At 38.7% G+C, this 23844-nt stretch overlaps 1 protein-coding gene across 9 annotated transcripts in view; it reads right to left on the reverse strand.

Annotated features, from left to right (window-relative positions):
- Nucleotides 1-23844, reverse strand: part of ATXN7L1 (ataxin 7 like 1) — a 113709-nt gene that overhangs the window by 30077 nt on the left and 59788 nt on the right. For 7 of the 9 annotated variants that reach the window (XR_014846277.1, XM_085040695.1, XM_085040665.1 and 4 more), the window contains one exon: nt 2116-2338. Coding sequence is in view for 8 of the 9 variants with exons in the window: in XM_085040695.1 (XP_084896821.1) it covers nt 2116-2338 (223 nt within the window). In the remaining variant the exon portion in view is untranslated. Of the gene's footprint in view, nt 1-2115; nt 2339-8474; nt 8571-8902; nt 9070-23844 lie in introns of those variants that run through there. The other 2 variants (XM_085040675.1, XM_085040685.1) reach the window with 2 other exon arrangements.

The raw sequence follows: 23844 nt of genomic DNA on the forward strand, positions 1-23844 counted from the left end.
ACAAGAAATTCTATGGATTGTGCAGGCAGCTGAATGGCAGACAGACCTTAAAAATAATAAATTTTATGAATAATTTCACTTTAAATCAGACCTTTTCTGAATATTATCCGGGATTCTAAATAAATATTATAATCCTCTAATGGAATAAGAACAAACATTTTCTTCTTTAACAGCTGTCAGCTTTCTATAACCTGTGATGATTATCAGACATTTTATTCTTTAACAAGTCATGTAATCTAAGGCACTTAACACTAAATTTTGCAAGACGATTTCATTGATCTTCACTCAGACAGTTTGCGATTTATTATATGGTAATTACAGTATCTTTAACTACTATATGCCTCATTTTTCCCCAAAACCAAAACAAAACTGCAGTATGATCTCCCAGCAGGGCTGCAAGAATTAGGTAATTCTTGGGTACAACCACTGTCATATTCATTGCCAAGAAATCAACAGAGCACTGTTGATACAACACTTTTAAATGGTTAAATCTACCTTGTTAATCATCAGTAAATATTTAGGATGTCCCCAATAAAGGGAAAAGGGACTGGTGGAAATGCTCAGTTATTTTATTCCCTTCCAGCTTTTACTGACTGCCAGAATGCCATCTGTTGCCAGAACGGAAGATATTGTTTATAGATTCAGTTAGTCTGCTGAAAAGTGGATATGTAAGTTGCTGCCTGTAACAGGATGAGAAACAGGTTTATAGTCAATAGTGTTAATACTCTGAAGTCCTTTCTGATTTTCTCTTAATTAGACTTATAAAAGAATCCTCTCTTGTATAAAATTGCTCTCCAAGATACAGAAGAGAAAGTCACTCACTATTCAGTCAATAATATTTCGTTTCAAGTAGTAAATAAGGCACACACAGATAAGACAGAGGCTATTAAGTTGTGTGTGTGCACAGTCTAAACAATCAGATTTTCCATTTTCAGAATTTTATGCCATAATTATCCACAATGCTCGTCATGCTTAAAAATATGGCGAGTTCAGATTTATAGGAGGAATAGATTTTGATCAAGTTTGTTCCAGTGCAAGGTAAATTCTACAGCTAGGCAGAAGCTGCTATCTTTGAAATCATGCCAACTTGTACACATTTCAGGCAGAAAGCATAAGCTATTCCTTTAACATAATTACAGTTTATTCTTTGTCTCATGAGTGAATGTTTGCATTAAACGATTTACTGCTTTAAGGCAGCTGTGTCCAGAAACCCCACCTAAAATCATTACCTTCTTATGCTAGATATTACATATAAAAGGAAAGGATAATTATAAAGTAAGTAGATAAACCTTAAGAAAAAGGAAGTCTCACTATCTCACATTTACAGATAGAGAACTGAAGCTGAGGAGACCAAGGCATAACAGAACCAGGAACTGAACCCAGATCTCAAGTCACCCAACCTAATGGCCTAATCACAAAGCATCTTTCCTGTAGATAATGAAAGACAAAACAGTTTCTTAAGGGATAAAATAGTGACCCAGTTCTGCTGTCATTTATATTTTTGCAACTCTGCTGCTATCATCACAGTCACGGGAGGATGGGCACGGCAGTCTCAAAGCCTGTATATGTGTATATATATCACAGTACATGATGTAAGACACCCCCAAAATAGTGATTTTCGCAGCCAGAATTTTCTTGTCATCTTATAAGGCATCAAACATTATCAAAATACAGAATGAACTCCAACAGGAGCTGCTATTGAAGATAATTGACTATAACCAGTAAGTTTTCATGAACATCAGTTAAGCCAATATTAAGAACCCTGCAAAAAATTATCCTGTTAAACTGTTTAAAAGCATCAGCTCTAAGGGTTGATAGCGTAATGGAAGATGGACCTTAAAGATAGCAAACTGGGTCATACCTCATTTGCTATATGCATCTTAGAAAAACACATTTGATGGAACATCGCAAAAGTAATCCAGTCCTTTTTGCTCTTCCTATATACAATTTTTTTCCTTCATCTAAAAAAATCACAGTTTTCTCCCTCAGAAATATAGAGGCTTAAACTGCAAACTGAGGTAAAATGAGAATATGGATTTTTTCACATGATTGTGATACATACATAGAGATACTTTGAACATCAACATCTTTGGTAACTATTATTTTGGTACTTACCATGGTTTATCCCGTGACACTTTCGAAGGAAAGACTGTGTGCTGTTTGCTACTGGAGGTAAGTAGATTGTCTTTGGGCGTTTTGAATGGCTTTGAGTTGCTGCTGACAGGGTTATGGCCGCTGATACAGGATTTCGGTTTCATCTGTACTAGAGATGTCCTGGAATTAGAGGCTGGAGAAGCTGGAGAAGGGGAAGGTTTACACATTGAACCGTGTCTTCGTTCTGTAACAGAAAAGAAATGAATTTTACAACATGTCATAGGCTAAAATTAAAAATACAAGCCAGGAAAGAGGAAATTCTTCTTCTCTATGCTAGTTACAATGATTTTCATCACTTTAAAGAACACCAGTTCATTACTGTTGTGAATGCAATCAACCCAAATGGTAACTAGAGAAAATCAGCTCCATGAAGTGCTCTCAAAACAATGTAAAGAATAGTAAAATAAATGGCAATAATCTACCAGAAAATCTGTGTGAGGTGCACTTGGTGTCCCACCACTTTCATGCCAAGAAGAAAGAAGAATACGTAACAGCTAAGATGACTCAGTAAAATGCTCTGTGACAGACATGAGACGCTCCAATAACGGTTTATGATGAATTCATGCGACCTGGTTATTGGGAAGTTTACTTTATGACTATCTTGTTTCAATTTTAATGAGAAACCATATGGAGAACAAAAGGACGACTGAAAAGTAGCAAAAGGTCTACTCCTCCTGGCCCTTCCAGAAAGGCAGGCTCTGCCAGGTTCACTTGGTTATCTCCAAGCACCATTCAGGGTAATAAGTTATTTTTTTCCACACAGAGCAAATGGCACATGCAAAAAACCCCAGGAAATTTATGTCTCAGTAACAAACACAGCATCTGGAGGTCAGCACTGCTTGCACTCGCATCAGAGAGCTCTCAAGCACTGTAAAAAAGCAAGGCCTGGCTGACCCCACACAAGACAGACACGCTTCAGTGAAATTGTTTTGGTTTGGTTGTTATTAGTATTTTTTAAGATAGAAATGTCCTATCTCTCATATTGTTAAGTAAAAAGACTGTTTTGGCCATTCTTTACAAAGCCTATCTTTCTCCAGGGTAGAAGTGCCAGTGCTTGGCCAGCCAGCTGTGTCAGTGTGCAGCAAGCAACAGGCTTGTGCTGTGAACTTCAGCACAGCTACAAAATACTAGAAGAGGCAGGAGCTCATTTTTGCTGCAAGATTTTGAGGAGTGCTATAAATCTTGAACAGTCCTGTCTGCCCAATTTGTGAAACACCCCTTCCCCAGCCAGCTGACCCTGCAGTGAGCCAGCCCTGTGCTCCCCAGTCAAAGGCAGCAGCGGGCGGCACGGACGGGCTGGGGGAAGAGGAATTTTCCAGTCAGCAGGGCTGTGTTCACTGGCACTGACTCCAGTTTGCTGGTGCCCTAACACCAAGAGCCTCCACAGCAAGGGATCAGCCAGGTACCCCCACAGCCAACACGGTAATCAAATGTAGCAAGCAGAATGTAATCAGACACTGAGAACTTCAGACAAGCTGGAGATTCTCCTTCAACATGCAGCAATTTTTCCTTGTCTAAAGCCTTTAGCACTTAACTTCAAGAATCCACGTGAGTGCTACTCTTTGAGCTTGAACAGTACCACCTAGTCAGCCAAGAGCAGGTTAAGGAAGCACCAGTGACCTGCTGCTGCATGGGAAGGTTTTGTATTTGCATCATCAATTTTGCGCTCGCTAGTTTGATATTTCAAGGACAACTAAGAAAAATTTTCCCACAGAGAATCAAAACATGACAATTTGTCTGGCACCCTCACAAGTAAAAACTTGCGAGTAGCAAAAGGATTCATCCATGATTAATTTGCAATAGGCAAATACCTCAAGAACAAAGATAAATGCTTAAAAAAAAGAATATTCCAAACTGTTACTATTAGATCTCCAATGACTAAATAGAGACATTTTCTATTTAAGATCAAGCAATTCCATATCTTCAAATTCACAACTTTAATTACCAATGATGAAATTCCCTCCAGATTCTCCTGCAACTGAAGAACAAAACCGTCTTAATTATTTTTCAAATACAAAAGTATCTCTCCTCACGCCAAAAAATGCCCCCTATCATTTGCCACCACAAATTTACTCCACCACACACTTCAATGGCCTCTGCCTTTAAAAGTCCTTCGCAGGATGCGGTGGATTTACATTCATTTCACCTCACATTTGTGGTAACACCTGTGTAAGCTACACATCTGATTCTGAAATGCATAATTCCATTCATGGACTATTAATTTAATTAAATAGTAGTTATTGTTCCAAGATTCATCAACCTTCTCAACAACTCTTTAATCAAATTTAATTAGGCTAATCAAAATTTGAACTTTCCCATTAATTACTTGAGGACTAATGAATAGGAGCTGCTATGCAACCAACAAAACCAAGCAGTATATAAAGTAAAACTTGGGAATAAACATGATTTCCACATACATTTTATATAAACGCAGGATTAATTACTGTAATTTTCACCACAGCTATACTGGTCTTCTCAAGCCTGACTGCCTTTTACTAAACTGTGCCATTAATATCAGCCCTATGGATATGTTTGGAAATGAAATGTATTACTCTGTTATTAAAATTAATCTTCTGGAAAGATGAACATTCAAGATCCTGCTTATCTAAATTTATATTTTGATGTTGTCCAAGTATCACATACCATAGCAAGTTGTTTTCCAACAGTCTTTTTGTACTGGATTTTTAGTCAAGCTAAATGTTTGGTGCTTTTCCCCAGATGTTCTCAATTTATTAGTTCCCAAGAGCAAAACACTACATTAACCTTGGATTTTTCACTCTAACATAAAATGTGGTGGAAGAGGCATTGTTTTAATATGACAGTATAATAAAGTGCATCCCACTACTTTAAGAAGATGCTTACTTAAAAGATAGGGAAGGAAAAAATTACTTACTTTAGCTGAGTGTGTCAGATTGGTGGTCATTCTTGTAATCAGAACTAACTGCTATAATTGGCATTTCCTTTTACCTCCTTAAACTGTCCCCTTCCCCCAAAACATGGCTACAGAAAGTCTTCCACCTTTTAGACATATTCTAATACACATTTGAGAATCATCAGCATTACCCAGCTTTTCTTCAAATTTCTTAGAAGTGAAATGGAAATGGAAACTGTGACCTCTGTAAAGTCACACAGGAGAAAGAATAAATAGCCAGTGCCACACAACCATAGGTGTTCTCAGACACTTCCTGGACAGGTAAAATCTGTACATTTTCTCACAAAGGTGAATGTCACTTTAATGTCAGGAGAAGAAGATGGCAGCAACACCTTGCAGGTATGGCACACTGGAGAGCTGGAAGAGTAATTCCCTCCAAAGGGGCAGAAAATCCCTGTTTGAGCTGGGCAGGCACGGTTGCAAGAGGCTATATTTGACAAAGGTGTGAATTCTCAGACAAATCTCGATGGTGAGGGCATAAATTGCAACTAAATATTGGTATATTCCTTCTCAAGAACTATCAAGTTGCCTCTCTTCTTCATTCCTTACTATGTGTGCAGTAGAGAATCACCCTTAGACAATGGTAATATGTTTCAGAGAAATAATGGGGATATATGACAAAAGAAGGCCATCAGCTGTCAGAATCAACTGCCTATATCAGGGTGGTTGTGGTGGCTCCTCTATCAAACTGACTTTTGCGGTCACATCTGTTTTAAAATTTTTTTACTAATTTGTCTGTTCCTATTTTACATATATACAAGGGGTGACACACAACGCACAAATCTGCTATTACACAGCCTACACAATAAATCAATGTGCATATAAAAGACATTTGCACATCAAATAGTTTTTACAGAATTAAATATTCACATACTAACATATTCAGCAGACAATCAGCTGTGTAACAATTTCTACACTCCTTTGCAGTTCGCGTGTAGATAGATAAGATCTAGCAGAGCAGGTGAACTTGTATTCACACAGCTGTGGACATGGCTGTCCTTGAATACATACAGCAGTGACACAGTCAGTGGACATTGATGAAACTAAAGAAAAATGAAATTTGCTTCTAGAAATGACTAAACTCTGCAAGGCAACTAGAAAACCAGCTATCACTGATAAGATACTAACCTAAATTCTGCACGCTTTTCTGCAATGCTATGAAGGTGTGCTCCAGTTTAAAGGATAACTTTTTTGATTCATTTAAATACTTCCAAATGGATGCTTACATTCCACACAAATAACAACACATATTTTGTTTTGTTTCTAAATACCAGGTGCTGTCAAATCCAAGAGCATGGGAGCACAATCGAAGTTACAATCCTCTTTACCACATTAATCCTTCTGCAACCTCTCAGCTGTCTCAGTGCAGCCACTGCAAGCAAGTGACAAGCAACATGTGACTTCTGCTGTCAAACAGTTAATGTATTAATGGCATTAATCTCAGAGGCAAGTTTAACACTCTCACTGAATTACTTCACTTTCTAAAGAGTCAATTGCAGATCAATATCTGTTACATTTTCTATTTAGTGGCAGGAGTCTAAAAGCCCGGCGCTACGTATTGTTTTAAGGCGCATTGCAAACTCTGCATTAGTAGCATTGCAAATGATCTTAAACTATTCCAGGAGATTCTCCATGTCCTATGGAAACATGGATATAGTCCAGCTTTCTCAGCCAAATCTGACTTGTTTGTAGATGTGAAGTGCTTATGTTGTTGGAGACCTGAATCTTCAGAGCTTTTGTCCTATGCCACTGTACTCCATTTTTAATCCTCCTTCCTGCATCCTGCACAATGCAACCCCCTACCTTTCCCCAAATCTCTGCTGCAGCTGCCAAAGTTCTCTAGGTCTGCCTTTAAATCTGTAACTCCACTGGATCCTCTCTGATGGGTCACCAGGGAATACTAGCAGCTGTTTTGCAGGAAACGCCACATCTCCTTGTAATCATAAGAAAAAAAAGAAAAGCAATAGAGGGGCAACATGAGCTCCAGAGCCACAAGCACAACGTGTGGGAAAATGAGTCAAAACCACATTCTGAGTAGAAAGTCTCTTTTCAAATTTTTGCCTTGACTCTTTCACGCAAGATCAAGTACTCACTTAGCTCACAGCAAACCTTACAGTGACATTACAGCAAATACGCTGCCAGTAAAATATGTCAAACTTGGTAGTTTTCTACCAAAAAAGATCTTTATGTGATCCTGAAACTGCAGATATCTCTAATTTGGACTAGAAACAAAAACCCATTTCTTAGTATATCCCACCTACATCCACATTCTCACCCAACATGCGCTACTCTAAACTGATCAAATCAAGTGAACAATTTTTGCCCACCGTTAGTGTCTTCTCCATCAATATGACTGACAATCATGGAGAAAAAAAGTAATGATACAGTTTGAGCATAGAGAAAGATATGTCTTTTTTCTTTCAGTGGTTTTTTTTTTCCAGATAGTTGAAACAAAACAAGAAAAAAACCCCTTTAATGTTGTCAGAAGACAGACACTAAAACTTTGTCAGCACGAGTCATTTTGAAACATTACTCTTGTTTAACATGATCTAACTTCCTGCGTACAAGAGGCCTAAAGCAAAAATCAATTTTAGGTTGACCCATGAATAACTCAGAGACCCAGTGTTATAGCTTGGTATTACACTTGGTAAATACAAAATATAATTGCTAAAACTCAGAAAGATAAGAAAGTTATTTGCTTCTAGTAAACATTTATAGAATAATAAAACTCCTTTTCAAGCTTGTATTCATCACAACACTTGACATTACACCCCTTTTACTTAAAATAGCATAAAGTAACTGATCCAACTGCCCTTAACACAATATGAATACTGTTACTCCCCATTTACAATATTTAAGCAGATGGTAATGAAATTTAGTATCTCATAGTCTTGTTGATGAAGATGTTACTCATGGTAACTTATACACTGCCTATGCACAAATTACAGGTTTTCTATTTACATTATACCCTGAGGTGCTTTGTTGCACAGCCCTTCACTGTGCAAAGTTGAGCAATATATACTTACAATTTCAATAAACAGTAAATGAAACCTACCACCTTGTACTGATCCCAGTTCAAAGTTTGCAAATGTATTTGGCATTAATCCTAATAAAACCAAAACAGAAAAAAACCCACACATGCCCGAAAAGCAACAGCCAGTAACCAGAAAATGAACAACCTAGACTCTTGCAGAAATGTGTCATCCTGCAGGAACTGGCAGCTGGTTCATAACAAGAATTCATAAACACCTTGTAAGCACTTTCATTTTGCAGCCACAGTCTGAAAAAACACTAGCAAACTCCAGTACGTGAGGTTAAACAAAAATAAAACTGGATTTGATGTTAGCAAACTACAGCACAGTGTTGCAAGATTGAAGGACAACTTTACCAGCTTTTTTGACAAAACACTATTCCGAGTCCAGCTGAAAAAGTTTGGAAATAATATCCGCAAACCGTTCCACCCTTCTTGCACTGCGCACTGGAAAGGAAACAGCACAGTCGGTTTCATTTTGATACTTCTTGTAAACTGACAAAGGAAATAAACTGCCAGCTCCAGCCCCCGGACTGATCCGCTGCATAAAACACTGCTCAACAATCACAAGCTTCATTCCAGGTCAAATGACATAATTGGGAAATTATCAAGTGCTAAAATAACCACCGTTCTGCTGGTGTTTATTTACAATAAACACAAGCTTCGCTTTCTGACAGAAACCCACTAAAACGATTCTCCATTTCACAAAGTCTACAAGTGAGTAGGATCAGCAAAATTATGCAAAACATCCTGCTAGAAGAAGAAATGTAAACTGAGCCACTTACAGAGAGGAGCAGGCTGCCAACTTAATCTGATTCTACGACGACTGTAAACATGTACTTTTGGAACGTGAAGCGATTCACATTGCCACAGATGCCGTCAGAGAAACACAGCAACGTGATTAGGTATTCTGCACACGGGGAAAAATCCGGCAGATGACCTGCCGCAGCAAATACCAGATCAGTGCTCGCACACACCAACTGTTTTGACTACAGGCACTTGTTAAGCACCAAGTTTCGGTCCTACCAGTTGGACACCAGAACTGAATCAGTGCCAAGAACAACACGAGCTGAAAACGGCTTCAGGGTTTTTTTTCTTTTTCCCTTTTTTGGTTTTTTTTTTTCATCACTGTTGATACAACTCAAGTAACTGCAGAAATGAACCAAAGTGCAAAATTAAAAGCAGCAAAACCCACAAGTGTATATCTAGAGGAAGACACTGAATTTTTACTTCCTTGATCCAGGAAAGAAGAAGAGTCTGTCTAACACAGCAGGATGAACCTGCTGTTTTCCTGGAATTTTTTTTATTTATGGGATAACTTGGCATTTGTCAGGCTAATTATAAAAGACATGAGAAATAATCTTTAGAATATCACTATTTTACAATTATGTAGCCAAATATCTTAAAAATGGCAAAATGCCATAAAGAGCCACATACAGCATTTCCTGGAACACTTTCATTCCTCTTGAGTAAAAAGCATGAAAAGAAAGAAGGGTCAAATGGAACTCCAGCACATCAAAAAATGCTTCAAATAGTGCAATTAATCATCTTAAATGTAAACTGAAGCTTCTGGGTACTTGTCTGCTTCTTTTACAAGGATTTTGAGATGTAAATATGAAGCTTCAAGGTACCACTGAAGAATCAGAGAGACAGGAAAACAACAGAAGTGTGAATACCCTGCTGTGGTGACAATGTCAGTCTTCACATCATTGAGCAGGAAGACCTAGATTTAACTGTAATGTCAAGGCCTGTTTCTGCAGCTATAAAAGGGGATATTAATGATTTAGTGTATTAACTTGATTAAAAAAGGAATTGAAGACTTAAGTAGGAATTCATCACTCCTGTAATGACACAATTCCACGCGTGTAACCAGCACTTGCCACCTGACACATTGCTACTGCAGAAAAATGACAATTTTCAACTCCATGTCATACATATTTCTCAGCTCAGCAAGGCCAAAAATCCCCAGGCAAAAAAGAAATAACAGAGCAAGCCAATCTTGGCTACACACTTTTTTGACTGACAACCTACCAAAGCAAAGAAGTAAAGCTTATACACAGAAATATCCCATTCTGCTGGAGGAGATGCTCAGGTAAGTCCAACATGAAATGAGAGTTTGAGCAAAATACCACCTTAAACCGTGTGCCTAGTGCTAACACCACAAGAACAGACCTCACCATCATTTGCACTGGTATCTTACTACCTGCTGACCTGCATTCCCACCATTTTTGTACTCAGAGGATGGAAATGTATTATCAGCCCTAAACTTAGAACAGACATATCAGGTGAAACGCTAAAATATTTCTAGCAATCAAACCATGGTACTTTCAAAGGTAAATACTGCCAGCAAATCAGAATTTTGTGGGTGATTTTATATGTGAAATCTTTTATTTGGCTAATGTACCAATTTACAAACAACTCACCTATTAATTTATTCAAACACCCAACTTAAATCATTTCACTCCAGATTGTTGCAGGAAAATTTAGTATTGTCATCCTCTCATGTTTTGTACCATGTAACAGACCTGTTTCCTCAGGCAGATCTTTCACATTCAAAGTAATCTAATGACACATATTTTTATTTATTTACTTATACTTAGCAGGTAAAATATTGCACTGTACCTCTATTTCCATCTTTAATTATATTGACATAACGATAACAAAAAAAAATGATGTACATTATTGTTTTAAGAACTAATTAAATCTTTCCCCTCATCTACCATAAATCAGAAAGGTGGTATTTCTTTAATGCTTTACATAGTCCAAAAATTTATAATGTCATTTCTTTTTACAGATAAGAAAAGATAAGCCATTGAAGAGTGAGATGGGACTACTGATGTGGTTTGGAAAAAAACAATGCTGTACTGACTCTGAGAAAACAGGCTATCATTTTTAGGTGACACGTTCTTGGTCTGACTTTGTGCAAAACAGGACATCAGATTTTATTCAATATCCAGATGACATATCACTATCTCATTTTATCATTCCTTACAAATAACTTATAGAGAAACAGTAACTTCACTGAAATTAGCCCAGAATAACAGCTTTGCAGGACTTGTGTATAATCTGTTGTTTAAACCTCTTGGCTCGCTCTGTTACTTGGGATCCAAAACCATCACCTGGTGAATCAATGTTCTTAACAAGCTGTTTTCTAAGCACAGAAATAATGGAATTTTTTTTCTAAAAATACACAGGTTTGAATGCTAAATTGCTCCATCTCTGTTATCCCAATATTCTTTGTTCCCCAGCACCCTCAACATTTCATTCTGTATCCACAGTCCTTTGTCCCTCTCCCAAAGAGGCAGGAAAAGCTCTGTTTGGTCTGCAGGTAGACATGTGCCAGCTGTCAGTACAAGCTGCATATGCACTACTGCCACATGGAATACCTAAGGTGTCTCCTCACAGCTGCTGATTTTCACAAGACTGCTAAAACTTCTGATTTTTGAACGAAATTAGCAAAGGTCTAAAAATTCTCTGACAAAATAGATATAATCACATAAAGTTTATTGCTATTATTATTTTTATTACTAATAGCATTATTACAATGATTATAATATTTTAGGTAATCCAAGCTGAAATCTAGATATGATTTTTTTTTTACTTGCTTTTCTGTGTTTGCCACTCCTCATGGGTATTCCCAGGTATCAAATTACTTCCCTTGGAATATTCTGACATCTTTTCAAAATCCAGGTAACCACACAGATCTGCCCAACTAAGGACACTGTTTTGGTTTAAAATTTGAATGAGTTTACATTTAAGTTTCAATTTGCTTTATCAAAACCTGCTATAAAAGCAGCATAACTGTCAGTTCAGAGCATTTCCTCATTCCAGACATTTTAGATAAATTAGTTCACTCATCATTCAGGCACGTTATTTGCCAGAGGTAAGAAGAGCTATTATTTGGAATGCTGCATGAATAACCACAAGTGATACCTCCTAAAATACAGCTTCCAAAGTGAACGTGCAAAATAATTCTGGAAGAGCTCACTTGTTCATGTTTCCCTTAATACATACAATAGCTCTTACAAACAAGAAACCAAACTCTTAACCTTCTACAGAAAAAAACCCAAGAGACAACACTGAAAAACATACCCAAATAAAAAAGTGGGTTTGTAGGGCATTTTTAATCTGCTTCTCTTCCTTGGAAAAACTTTTTAGTTCTGTATCTACATACAGATATTTAGTTCTAAAGTTGGTTTTTCACTTTAATTTGCATAATTTATGACTTCTAACTGTGCCAACTAAAGAAACTCAGACCTAACTGCACAGGAATCAAATAAAGGCAAATCAGCCTCTGAGAGTCCAAGTGACAACTTCACATTCTATCCCTGCATGTACCTATTGACCATTCATCACTGCAATGAACTTCTCATGCTACAAATTACTTCTTTTGGAGAAACTATTTCTCCATTCATAATTTAAAAAATTTCCCATCATTGCTTGGAATGAGAGTTTTTTTATGGTTACAGTATTAAATGTCTGCTACACCTATGTATATACATAAAAGATGTTTTTCAGATATGCATTTGTTCTGTTTTTTCAAATTGAGACTTCCAAAATTTGCTGAAGCATGGTCAGTGTTTCAGGTGCTGTATGAAGAAAGGTATTTTTCAAGGCCACCCAGCCATTAGTGTGCAGATCTTAATTTAAAGCATTCCATTCATATTTGTTCACCCACTGATGCTGCCTCTGTTATAGATTAATGTGGCAGGAATGGCACAGGGGAAAGAGACAGGTGATTTCCAGTACAACTACCTACCAAGGTGCATGAACTGTTGTGACAATTCAACTGTGCTATTCTGTTTTCCCTTCTCCCCCTTCCAATGCCTTGAACAAGCTGTCACCCAGAGCAAGTGGTTCCAACTTTTCATGCATCCTCTCAGAAGCACACACATACCATATTTTAGAAAAAAAACTTTGGTAAAAAAAACTGTGTAGATGCTCACCAGCTGAAGACACAGGATACTTTTCCTATGAGGCATTCTAATTACTTTCTATAATTACTTACATAATCTCATAGGAGGAAAAAAAACTCATTAAAACAAGGCATAGCTCACCTCAGAACAGTTCTTGTGAGTTTTAACACGGACAGTAAGCAAACAAACCAAGACGATTAGAAGTCCAACTAGAAACAAGTCCATACAAATGAAACCAGTTTTACCTGAAGACATTTAGCTATGATATATGCAACAGGACGTCTCTGAGAAGAAGCATACAATAAATATCTTTCCAAGGTATCAAAAATTTCATGTGTGCCAGTCATTTTTGGTTTAAACCACATAAATCAATTGGAGCACAGTTAAAACATTAGGATGATTATTTCCTACCACAACTTAGCTGGCTCTTTATAGTGCTAGAACCTGGTTTCATCCATGCTTGGTGTAACATTTCACTTCAGGTGGGAAGAATGAATAGGACATGTTTGTCAAGAGATGAGAGAAACCCTTGGTCAGCCAAGAAATGACTACAGAGAGTAAGCTTGGAAGCTAACAGGAAGAAGAGAAAACAATTTTAAAACAAGTATTTCAAAGTGGGTTATTTATAGAGTCAACACTCAATTATCCATGGTCAGATTATCTGTACCAGAGATGCAGAAACAAATCAGCTCCATCTGGGCTCATTAGCAGAGGTGCAGCTTGGTGCAAATGTTCCTACACTTCTAGGGACACTGTGGGTTCAAAAATTACACAGCATCTTTTTTTCAGCATAAGACTGAAGTTCTTTTTTTTCAATCTAAAGTGAGTCACTTTGGTTGTTTCTCTATGGCATTTTCAAAGGCAAGGGTATGGGGGAAAATGGCAAAGACGTCAGACAAAGCCACCACCTGGCAGTGTTACCCCCATGCTCTGCGCCCCAAGAAATTTTATTAACTCAGGCACAGCGTCAAGCCCTAGCTGGTTGCATGCATTCCTGTATTCTGCATCAGGGCTGTGGCCTCTGCCAGGGAGCTGGGGCAGACAAGCACTAGATATTGTGACAAGGCAGGAGCCAGGCACCAGCCACCTGGCAAACAGCAGCCACCTCAAATACAGCTGGGGTCGCCTCCGTGAAGAGGGACCAAGCAGTGGGATCACTTGAGATTACAATTTAAAGTTAAGTCATTTAAACCAGAGTTTCTAAATAAGGGGAAAATTAAAACAACTTTTAATTGACTTTTTTAACTTCAAGAAAAACACAGACACAGCAGTATCAACCCAGCTTGAAGCTGTTTTCCTGGCCACAATGCCAAAAGTGTAATTGCCAGTGAAATACAAAGGTAGATAAAAAACAGGGAAGGAAATGGAAAAAATCCAACACTATATTTCTTACCTACCAATTGCTTCCCCTGAATCAGACTATCTGTCTTCTTGCTCAAGGACTGAAACCTTTCTCCATCTGTCAGGAGAAACAGCAAACTCCAGAAGAGACTATGATCTTCTGGAAGTCATCCCTTCTCATCAAATTCATGTTCTATAGTTGAAAGAGATCCTACTGTTTAGAGATAACCAGAGATACTTATAAATTGGAGAATTTGAGATTCAATTTTTTTCCAGCAATGGGAGTCACTTGACCAAAGAGGCAGGGAAATGACAACAGGCAGGATACTGGCATGATAAATCTCAGCTATAATCAACTGACTCCAGCTTGATTACAGAGGAGGAACTAAACTCTGTATTTGGCAAATGGATCACAGAGCAAGCCTTTTCTAAAGCTTTTTGCTGAGTCTGACAATTGATAGCTAGACAGTACAGCAGATTTAACCAGCAATGACTAACAAGTGAACCAAAACTAACCATGCCTGAGCTATCATCCCTGGGATTTGCCTACTGTATCTAAATACTGAGAGAAAAAGGTATTTACACTGAAGCTCAAGTAGTTTCAAGTGATAAGCTAGAAACAGAGTGTCACTGAATGCAGACAGAGGAAGAAGGTTACTTATCCCGCTGGAAGATCATTGTAACACTTGAGGAAATCTGCAGGTCCTAAATCTACAACCTTATTAGCCGCCTTCTTTCCTGTTCCCTAGTCCCAAATGCCTTGATTTTCCAAGTTGTTTAAGGTCTCAAAAAAATCCCCAACAATTCAATTAAAAAAAACCAATTCAAAAGCAAATTCACTATGATGAACTCTAGCAGTTTTAGTTGCTCTTATTTCTCCTTACATTTCAGATTCCTAAATGCCTACTGCCCAAAAGTGATAGCAGTGGCAGTTACAAAAGGTCTGCTGTCTGTCTTTGGTTTTTTTACTTAGGGACATGAAGTCTATTCTCAGTATTAGGGGCTAACATATTTTAGAAGGTGTAACATTCAGCAAACAAAAACAGAGAATAGATCTGCTGTACAGTATTTACAAGTTTTGTGTATAGTATCTATCTTGGAATACACAGTAATGAGGACAGCAGCACAAGCACTAGAAGGGAAAGGACTCAATTACTGTAAACAACTGGGAACAAAAGACTGTTAAACATTCAACAGTCACATTAACAGAAGCTTTAAAAGTATTTACCTCTTGTTTACTGTAACAAGATTAGGTCAACATTCCCCTCTTCCTCTTAGCCCCCTCAAACTAGGGAAGACCTTAAAAACAAAACCACTGCACTAACTCACTCACTCGTTGAAAAAACTCACTGCCCTGTTCAAAGCATGGGAAAGATACCAAAGTGTTGGGGGCTACTGTCACAGTAAATTTCAGCCTGTAACTTCCAGGTAATCAGCAGCATATCTGTCAAGCACATACATGCGAACCACACTTACATAAACTTTCTGCTCCCTTGGCGCTCCTCCCACTCCAAGAGACCAACTCTAGCCAAGAACTTGATTAGCAGCAGACGATTAGAAACATTTTCAGAGACCATCAGAGGTGGCACTTAAAAAAGGACAGTGAACTTTTATGGCCTGAAGGCTCCAGAACAGAGTGTGGCAGCTGGCATCGGACATCGCATGTTACAGCTGCAGTCGTACCATGAACCAAACAGAGATGCAATTTCTTTCTCTGCTCTTCTTCCCTTTCAAAACATTCCTGGCACACCTTTGGCTTCAATCTGGTATTAATCCATGGCTGAATTACAGCGTACGGATGGAGACCAGGCACACTGCATAATATAACCTTGAGTCTTCCAGCAATTGCCTCCTAGAATAGGCTGCTTTTGCCCTGCAAGTACAGTGTGTATTGTTGTCTCCAGATGTAGCCTCATAGATTCAGTATACTGAAATAGGCCTGCTGAGCCCTCTTTCACAAGCCATTTTGAATCATCCTGTATCAGGGACCTCTCTCTTGTTAGCAATTTTATGCCAATTTATGAGTTACAATTTTTACATGCTCCCCCACCCCTTCCTGGCTAACTGTAAAATTATTAAAGACCATAGTTACATGGACTATTTTTGTATGACTTTTGTCTTCCTCTTTATAATTACCTGTCAGAATCTGGTACACAGTGAGTTTTAAACAAATCATTCTATGCTGGTTTTGTATTTTAATTAAATAGAAAGCAACACTGGTTAGATACCTCGGGACATTTCTCTCTTTACAGAAATCAGAGCTCATTTAAGAGTCATAGTATTTCACAGACTTAGACAGACACCTCTATCAGATAACACTGGTTTCAAGTAAACAAGTAGGTTTTATTTTTTTTCTCTGAAAACTCTAATGAAGTTTTCTAGCGTAATTTAGATTTACAACCATTCAGAAAAAGGTAACACAGATACATATAGAACTTTACGTTTTTCGCCTTTTAAGTTCATTAGAACAAATAGAGGGAGGCTGTAATCCATGCACACAGCAAGTAATCCAGCTGTAATTCATACCACAGCATAGCAGAGGTAAAGTGGTAATGCCAACATTAAACTCGATACTATTTAGCCCTTAAAGCTTGCAAGTAATCCCTCTCTTTCCAAGAACTCCACACTGAGAGAAATCAGATATATTTAAAGAATAATTCAGTGCCATGAAAGTAGTCACTTCTTTTTAAATTAAGCTTAGACATCTAGAGCCATGCTGAGGCTTCCAAAAGCAAACACTCAGCAACTACCTTGTTCTTTATTTAAAAAGCTCTATGGAATACATATAAAAAAGAGCATAAAAAAGTTGACAGCTGCCAATTCAAGAGTCAGCAGTTTCCCACTATAGTGGCACATTTTTTTTAAATTACTTTGGCACCACTGTCATGTTAATAATTAAATAAAAACATGCCATGTATTATGTATTTCTAAACCGTTACCTTTTACCAAGGTAATCAGACATAGTTCACACTATTTTTTTAACCACACTGTCACACGTGAAATATACAAAAAAATGGCAACACAAAACACAGAACATTCAAACACATACTATACTTAAGGGAGAAATCAAGGTGACTTCTTGAATATACGGGTCTTGCTAAGTTTCTAGATACCTGCATCCATTTTTCTTTAGCCTTTCTGAGGCTGCTGCTGCAAATGGAGTTTAGAGTCTCCTCTCAAGCTAAAAATCTTTGCAATAGTTTTTGTAGATTTGTGCAGACAAAAATAAAAATCACAGACTCTATTAGATTCCAATACTGTAAGCAACATGAACTAGCATATCTACACAACAGCATGCTGATATAGTTGGGAAAAAAAGTAAAAATAATCACAGTACAGATAACGAAGGGTCAAAGTTCTGGTTATGCATGAAGTTTCAGTATTGGCACTTCCTGTTCTGAGTCCAAAATACTCATAATTAAATCCATTTTGTCCTTCTTTGCTAAAGTAAGGAATTGCTATTCTCTCCCCACCTTCATATCTCTGCACCTGATATGCTCCCTTACATTACTGTGACCCATTAGGGCAGTTTTTAAAGCTCTTGGGCCCACGGGAGGCACTGCCCCAATCAGTGCGGCAGGCCAGGGCTGCGCTGAGGCTTCCTGCCCGAGGCTCAGCGCAGAGCAGCCTGCGGAGCGGGGCGGGAGCGGCGCTGGCAACCCTGACCCCGCACCGCCCAGCCGCCGCGGAGGCCGCAGGTGCTGCCGACAGCCTTCAGCACGTGTCCCCTCCCTCCGCACCGCGCGGCTACCGACGGCTGCGGATGTTTCTCTCTAGCAACAGCCCTATCCTACAACCTCGTGCGGCCCCTACACCGGGTTTCTCACGCCGCTCGACCTCAGCAGCAACAAAGCAAGGCAGGATCTGTAGCGACCCTGGCTCACACTCAGCCCCGCTGCAAAACCCACCAGCAGCACCTTCTCCTGGTGCGCTGACAGCTTCGCCTGCGGGGCTCCGGGCCGTCCTTCGGCGGGGGCCGCCGGGCCGCAGGCGCCGTCAGCGGCTGGGAGGCTGCCGGGAGCGGAGGGCCGGGAGGAGGAGAGCGCAGGGCCGGCAGAGGAGAGCAGCAGGCCCGGAGCTCCCCCTCCCGGAGCCGCCGCCCGCTCCGACAGCCGCCTTGCTGCTCCGCACCGTCCCTGGTCGTGCGACGGGCAGGAAAAGCCCCAGCCGAGAAAAGCTCAGGATCAGCACTGTTAAATGCAAAACTCATTTCACTTATCACACGATTTTTCTTCTGAAAACTTGACAAACTTCTAATTTAGTTTCAGAAGGCTTAGTGAAAGCCAGTCCTTCGACCCAACAGTGCCACAGCTTCAGCCGCTGCCGGCAGGGATACACACACTGCCCGCGCGAACTCCAGATCCAGGCTCTGAACTCCACACAATAATGTATGGTAATTGGTAATAAAAAAATTAAACTTCTGAGGATCTGATTATCTTTGATTTTTACACAGAGGAGTACAAGTGGAACCAGGATTAAGATCCTGTTACAGTCAGCTGCTGGATAAACACAAAGGTCTTTATCGCCTCTTTTTCTTCTTACAAGTAGTCCACACTCACAAGTATGTAGATATCAGAGCTATGGTGTCACCACCCAAAATAAAAAGTTCAGTCAACAAGCTGAGCTTTGCTGTGGCTCAGCTCTGTGTGTTAAAGCATAGCTGTGCCAAACCCTCAGCCAGCTGACTGCTGCTGGAAATGGTAAGTTCCCCATTAACCAGAAATACTTCCTTTGGCATAACTCTCAAGATTTGGAATGGCAGTATGTTTAATGTTTACCCGATGCCATTACAAGTAATTTGTTTCAACTACGTTTAAAAGGGCAGCCGCTCAGCTCTTCTCACTTAAGTGCAACTCCTCTCACAGCAAAGTAGCTGCTGGCTTGCCCACTAAAATCAGCCAAATCCAGCAATTTGTAGCAGATCAGCATGGGACCTCGGTTAAAATGGAAATTTATTGTCACAGCTATGTCCAACACAAAACACAGGAGCAAATGCGAGCCCACACTGCAAGGTATTTTACTATGTTGCAGGATTAAATTCCATATACCTGAACACATACACCACTGTCTCTGTTAGTATCACATTGTATAAAGAAAAATATTTACATAAGTTAATCTATAAGGTAAATGTCTACGGTCGTCAGCTCAACTGTAGAAGTCTTTTCCTATTTAAATACATGTCTTGATATTGTTGATAATTTTCCCTTTTTAGATTGAAAACTGAAGCATTGGTTTTCACATCCTGAAACATTTGGTTTAGGTGATTTACTGATGGATCACTTGAGATGAATGGTGTTCCCCAGGAAATTAAGTTGGAAGATATTCTCTGGAGTGCTGCATTCTCTGGTTGTGCACCCTGCTGACTATGCAAGGATCCCACTGGGGCAGGAAGCAGGAATGGCCCCAGTTAATTCAAGTTCCTATCTTAATCACAGAATCTTCTCCCCAAGGCCTTGGAAGAAGACAGGCAGTGTGAAAACAGAACCAGAACTCCCAAAGCTTAGTTACAGTAAGTAAGCTCTTCAGAGGGCACAGTGGGTCCTTCTGGCAGTGGTTTCAATTGGACAGAAGAGAGAACTGGATTCAAGACATCCTGACCCACTGGACCAAAAAATGGAGCCCAGAAGTTTAGACAACAGATCTTTAAAGGTGCATAACCAGTTGTTTTGTGCCTTTGCTTGCTCGCATTGTTTTTAATTTAATTTGAACACGGGACTTGAAATAAAAAATAAAACACTACATTTGAGGCATAAGCCTACCTAAACAAAATAGCCCTGAATGCTTCTGGTCTTCCTGTGTAGGAAATCATTCACTGCAGGTGTACATGTTTCCCAGAAGATGCAATCATTGAAGCCAAGTAATAACCAGGAACAATAAAATATGGAAGTATAAATAAGCAGAAGAGAAACAATAATAGGTATAGAAGTAATAGGCAAGTAATATAAACACGCAAATAAATAACAAGACAAATAGGTAAAAAGTTTAAAACTGACTGGAAAAAAAATTCAGTAAAAATGTGTGTTCATAAAAAGCTCCAGCTAAGCTGAGAAATAGAAGGCTGAAAGAAACTACTGGTTGTGTTGTACACCTCCACAACTTTATGGTGACTATGTTAGACTCTGCTAATACCTATTTGTATATCTCAGATTCATGCCTGTAGAGCAGCTGTCAAAGCATGTTGTAACACATAATCCTGGGGATCCACAAGGCTGCAAGGCTGCTGCAAAGTGAATGGTGATTGCTGCCTCACATCAGCATGGGATAAAGGTCATTTCACAAGTCTTGAACAGCCAGTAAGGCATTGAGTGATCATGAGTATTTAAAATATAACACAGAGTAACATTAAGGAAGAGTTAACTTCTACAAAGAAAAAAAACAATGCTCCAGAATTTGAGGGGGGGGGAATATGCATAGTAACCATGCAAACAATCTAGCAGAAGTAAATTCAAAGTGATGCTTTCACTATGTGAAAATAAAAATTCATCTGAAAACCAAGGCTGACGTTAGCTTTTGTTTAAGATACAATCAGGATGTTCACAGTTTTCTGTACCTTAATATTGGGGGTCTCAAGTGATTCATCAAAAAATCACCTAAACCAAATGTTTCAGGAAGTGATAACCAGTGCTTTAGTTTTCAATCTAAAAAGGGAAATTTATCAATAATATCAAGACACGTATTTGAATAGGAAAGGAGTTCTACAGTTGAGCTGAAGACCATAGACATTTATCTTATAAATTAACTTCTGTAAATGGTTTTCTTTATACAATTTGATACTAACAGAGACAGTTTGTGCTAACTGACAGACAAGTTCTACATTCAATCATATTGGGAAAATAGTGCAGAGTAAGTAATTATTTTCTAATTCTAGAATCTTAATACAGAAATTTTTGCACAGAACCCACAATGTGCAAAAAGGCTAAGAACAGAACTAGACAATAATTAAAAGAACTATTCATTGTAGGTAATATGGGGAAAGGATTTTTTTTGGTAAAGGATCACTTTCTTTGCTCATCTTGCAAGTTTTAATTAAGTAGCTATGAAATAAGGAGTAGCTAAGAATGATACTTTTGTAACCTGATTTTTTCAGGCTATAAATGTGTTTCTGGTTATAGTAATACTACATTTAAAAAAATATTAATGAGACTGCCTACTTACCAACCAAAGCCTAGATATAGGTATTAACTTGCCTCATGTCAGCATGAAGTTAGGATATCAGGGCGTTTTCTTTTCAAGAGAGGTTTAAAAACATCTAATCTCTGTAGTGAGTTTTGGACTGACAAAATTGGGATTGTCTCTAGTGAAGAAAAAAAGTGATATGCCAGCAGCACTTTATGCTGTGCATCAGAATACTCCCATAGAATTTTCAACAGGAGGCCCCAAATTTAAATATTAAGTGCTTTTCTGATGGACACTGGCACTATCACACAGCTCGCATATTTAAGCTACTTGAACCTGGGAACATTTCTTAGTACCCAGCACACCACTTAGTCTGGAATGTGTTCTGGGACTAAAAGTTTAAAATGCAGAAACAAAGAGTCCAATCTGTTGGGAGTATACATGTTTCTTGCTAAAGCTGTGCAGGCCTAAAATAGTGCTAAAATTAATTTTGTTTCCTTGTACTGCTAGGTAGGTCAACATGCAGGGCTTTTTTCCCACCTAGAAACAAGGCTATAGCTTCGGCAATTCAGCACCAGTGAAACCAGAAGAGATTTCAGACAGAAAACTTTAACCCAATAAAACACTAGCATGTATATTTGAGTGGCAACTGCATTAAGTGTTTTGGGTTTTTCTGTATCTGTACATTAATCTCATTCTGAACCCCAAATCAGGTGTCTTATGTTTCAGTACCATGGATATTTCAGCACCAAAGGACAGAAGAGGGCTGTTACAGAAATGCAAGTCAGAGTGCTTGGGAAAGCCAAAATTGTACTGATTTTTCCCATGGAGATTATTTCAGAAGAATCTCTGAAGCTCTAGCTGATCATTTCTGCAGACAGCTGCTAGGAACTACCATCAGGTATCTCATCTAAACCACACTCAGCAGAAAAGAAGAGAGGGGATCCAGATTTCTATGAATTCCAAATATCCTGACTCAACTCCAACAGATCAAGCATCTGATCCATTTTCAGAAACACACTCTACAAAGCTGTGTTTGTGGCCTGTAAGACAATCCTTTTTACTCTTAAAGCATTATAGACCTTCTTAAACAAATCAAACTGTTGCACTGAGGAAGAGTACAAAGCTCCGACTAACAAGTGGTACTTGACAGACACTCAGTTATGCTTACATTACCCTACAGAAGAGACTAATCCCTCAGCAATCCCAACTTTCACAGCAGCTCCTCCAGAAACCCCATGGGATTCTGGATTCTTGTTTAATCTCTTGGAAAATAAGGAACACTGGTTTACTTGAGGAGTGCCTTAGTCCTGCACAATTCACTCCCAAATACATAAATTAGACTATTAGTTTTGGGAAGTCCTAGAAGGACTGAGATATATCCATACTCTGAGATAGTCCCTTTTTTTTCTACTTGTCTTCCCATGTATCAGAATTTGTCCATAAGTGAGGCAAGGAACAGCTGTTCCACTCCTTTTCACTTGATTTCAGTCAGTCCTCACATGAAGTTTGCTCCAACCTACTCATACAGAGATTTATGACAGAGTTGTCCCCTTTTTCATTTTTTAACCAGGCCAAGAAGGCGTTGCCCATTTAGGTGTCAATATGTATGCAAATCTCATTTTAAAACCAGCTTCTAACAGCATAAGAAAAGATGACCTACCCTCTGCTTTCTTAGAAAAGCATAATATTTTCAGGGAGTGTTTATTTAATATCTAGCACATGACTTCTTGTTTCTTGGTCAGGATCCCTAGGGGTTCCTAAAGATCAGCTTCTCTTATTAAAAATGAACTATCATAACAACAAAATTAAGAACAAAGTTCTGTTTCCATTGAGTTGGACACAGCTTTCTTGCTGTAAATCTTCTAACCTAAACAATCTAGGCAAGTTGAAGTAACAAGAAGTGATCACAGTGTCTTTCCAAAATAGCTAGAGTTAATATTGTACAGCCATGTAAAACCCAGTCTTTGTTCTCAATTGCTTAAAAACTATTTCAAACACTTGGGCACCTCACCAACATCATGAGTTCAGCAGTACCACTACAGATGGAAAATTGTGCTCAGGTACTTCTAGGATAACCAATGAAACTAACCCAACAAAGAACACACATCACTCCTCCTACACTTAAACCTGCAATTCTTCAAGTGAGCTTGTGGAGTCAACAGATCTTTCAGTACTTCTGTCACACAACTTTTTGAGTATTTAAAAATAATATTTACTAATATACTCTACTGATAGTGTTTACTAATTTAATAATGTTAAATGATACACAAAGAGTTCATGAATTCACAAGTAAAATATGCAAAACCAGTATTTCTTATAGTAGCAATGCTGCTGTGCATTGAAGTGATTTC

This window comes from Lichenostomus cassidix, chromosome 1Aa (assembly GCF_008360975.1).
Source record: "Lichenostomus cassidix isolate B80296 chromosome 1Aa, HeHo_3.0, whole genome shotgun sequence".
NCBI lineage: Eukaryota > Metazoa > Chordata > Aves > Passeriformes > Meliphagidae > Lichenostomus > Lichenostomus cassidix.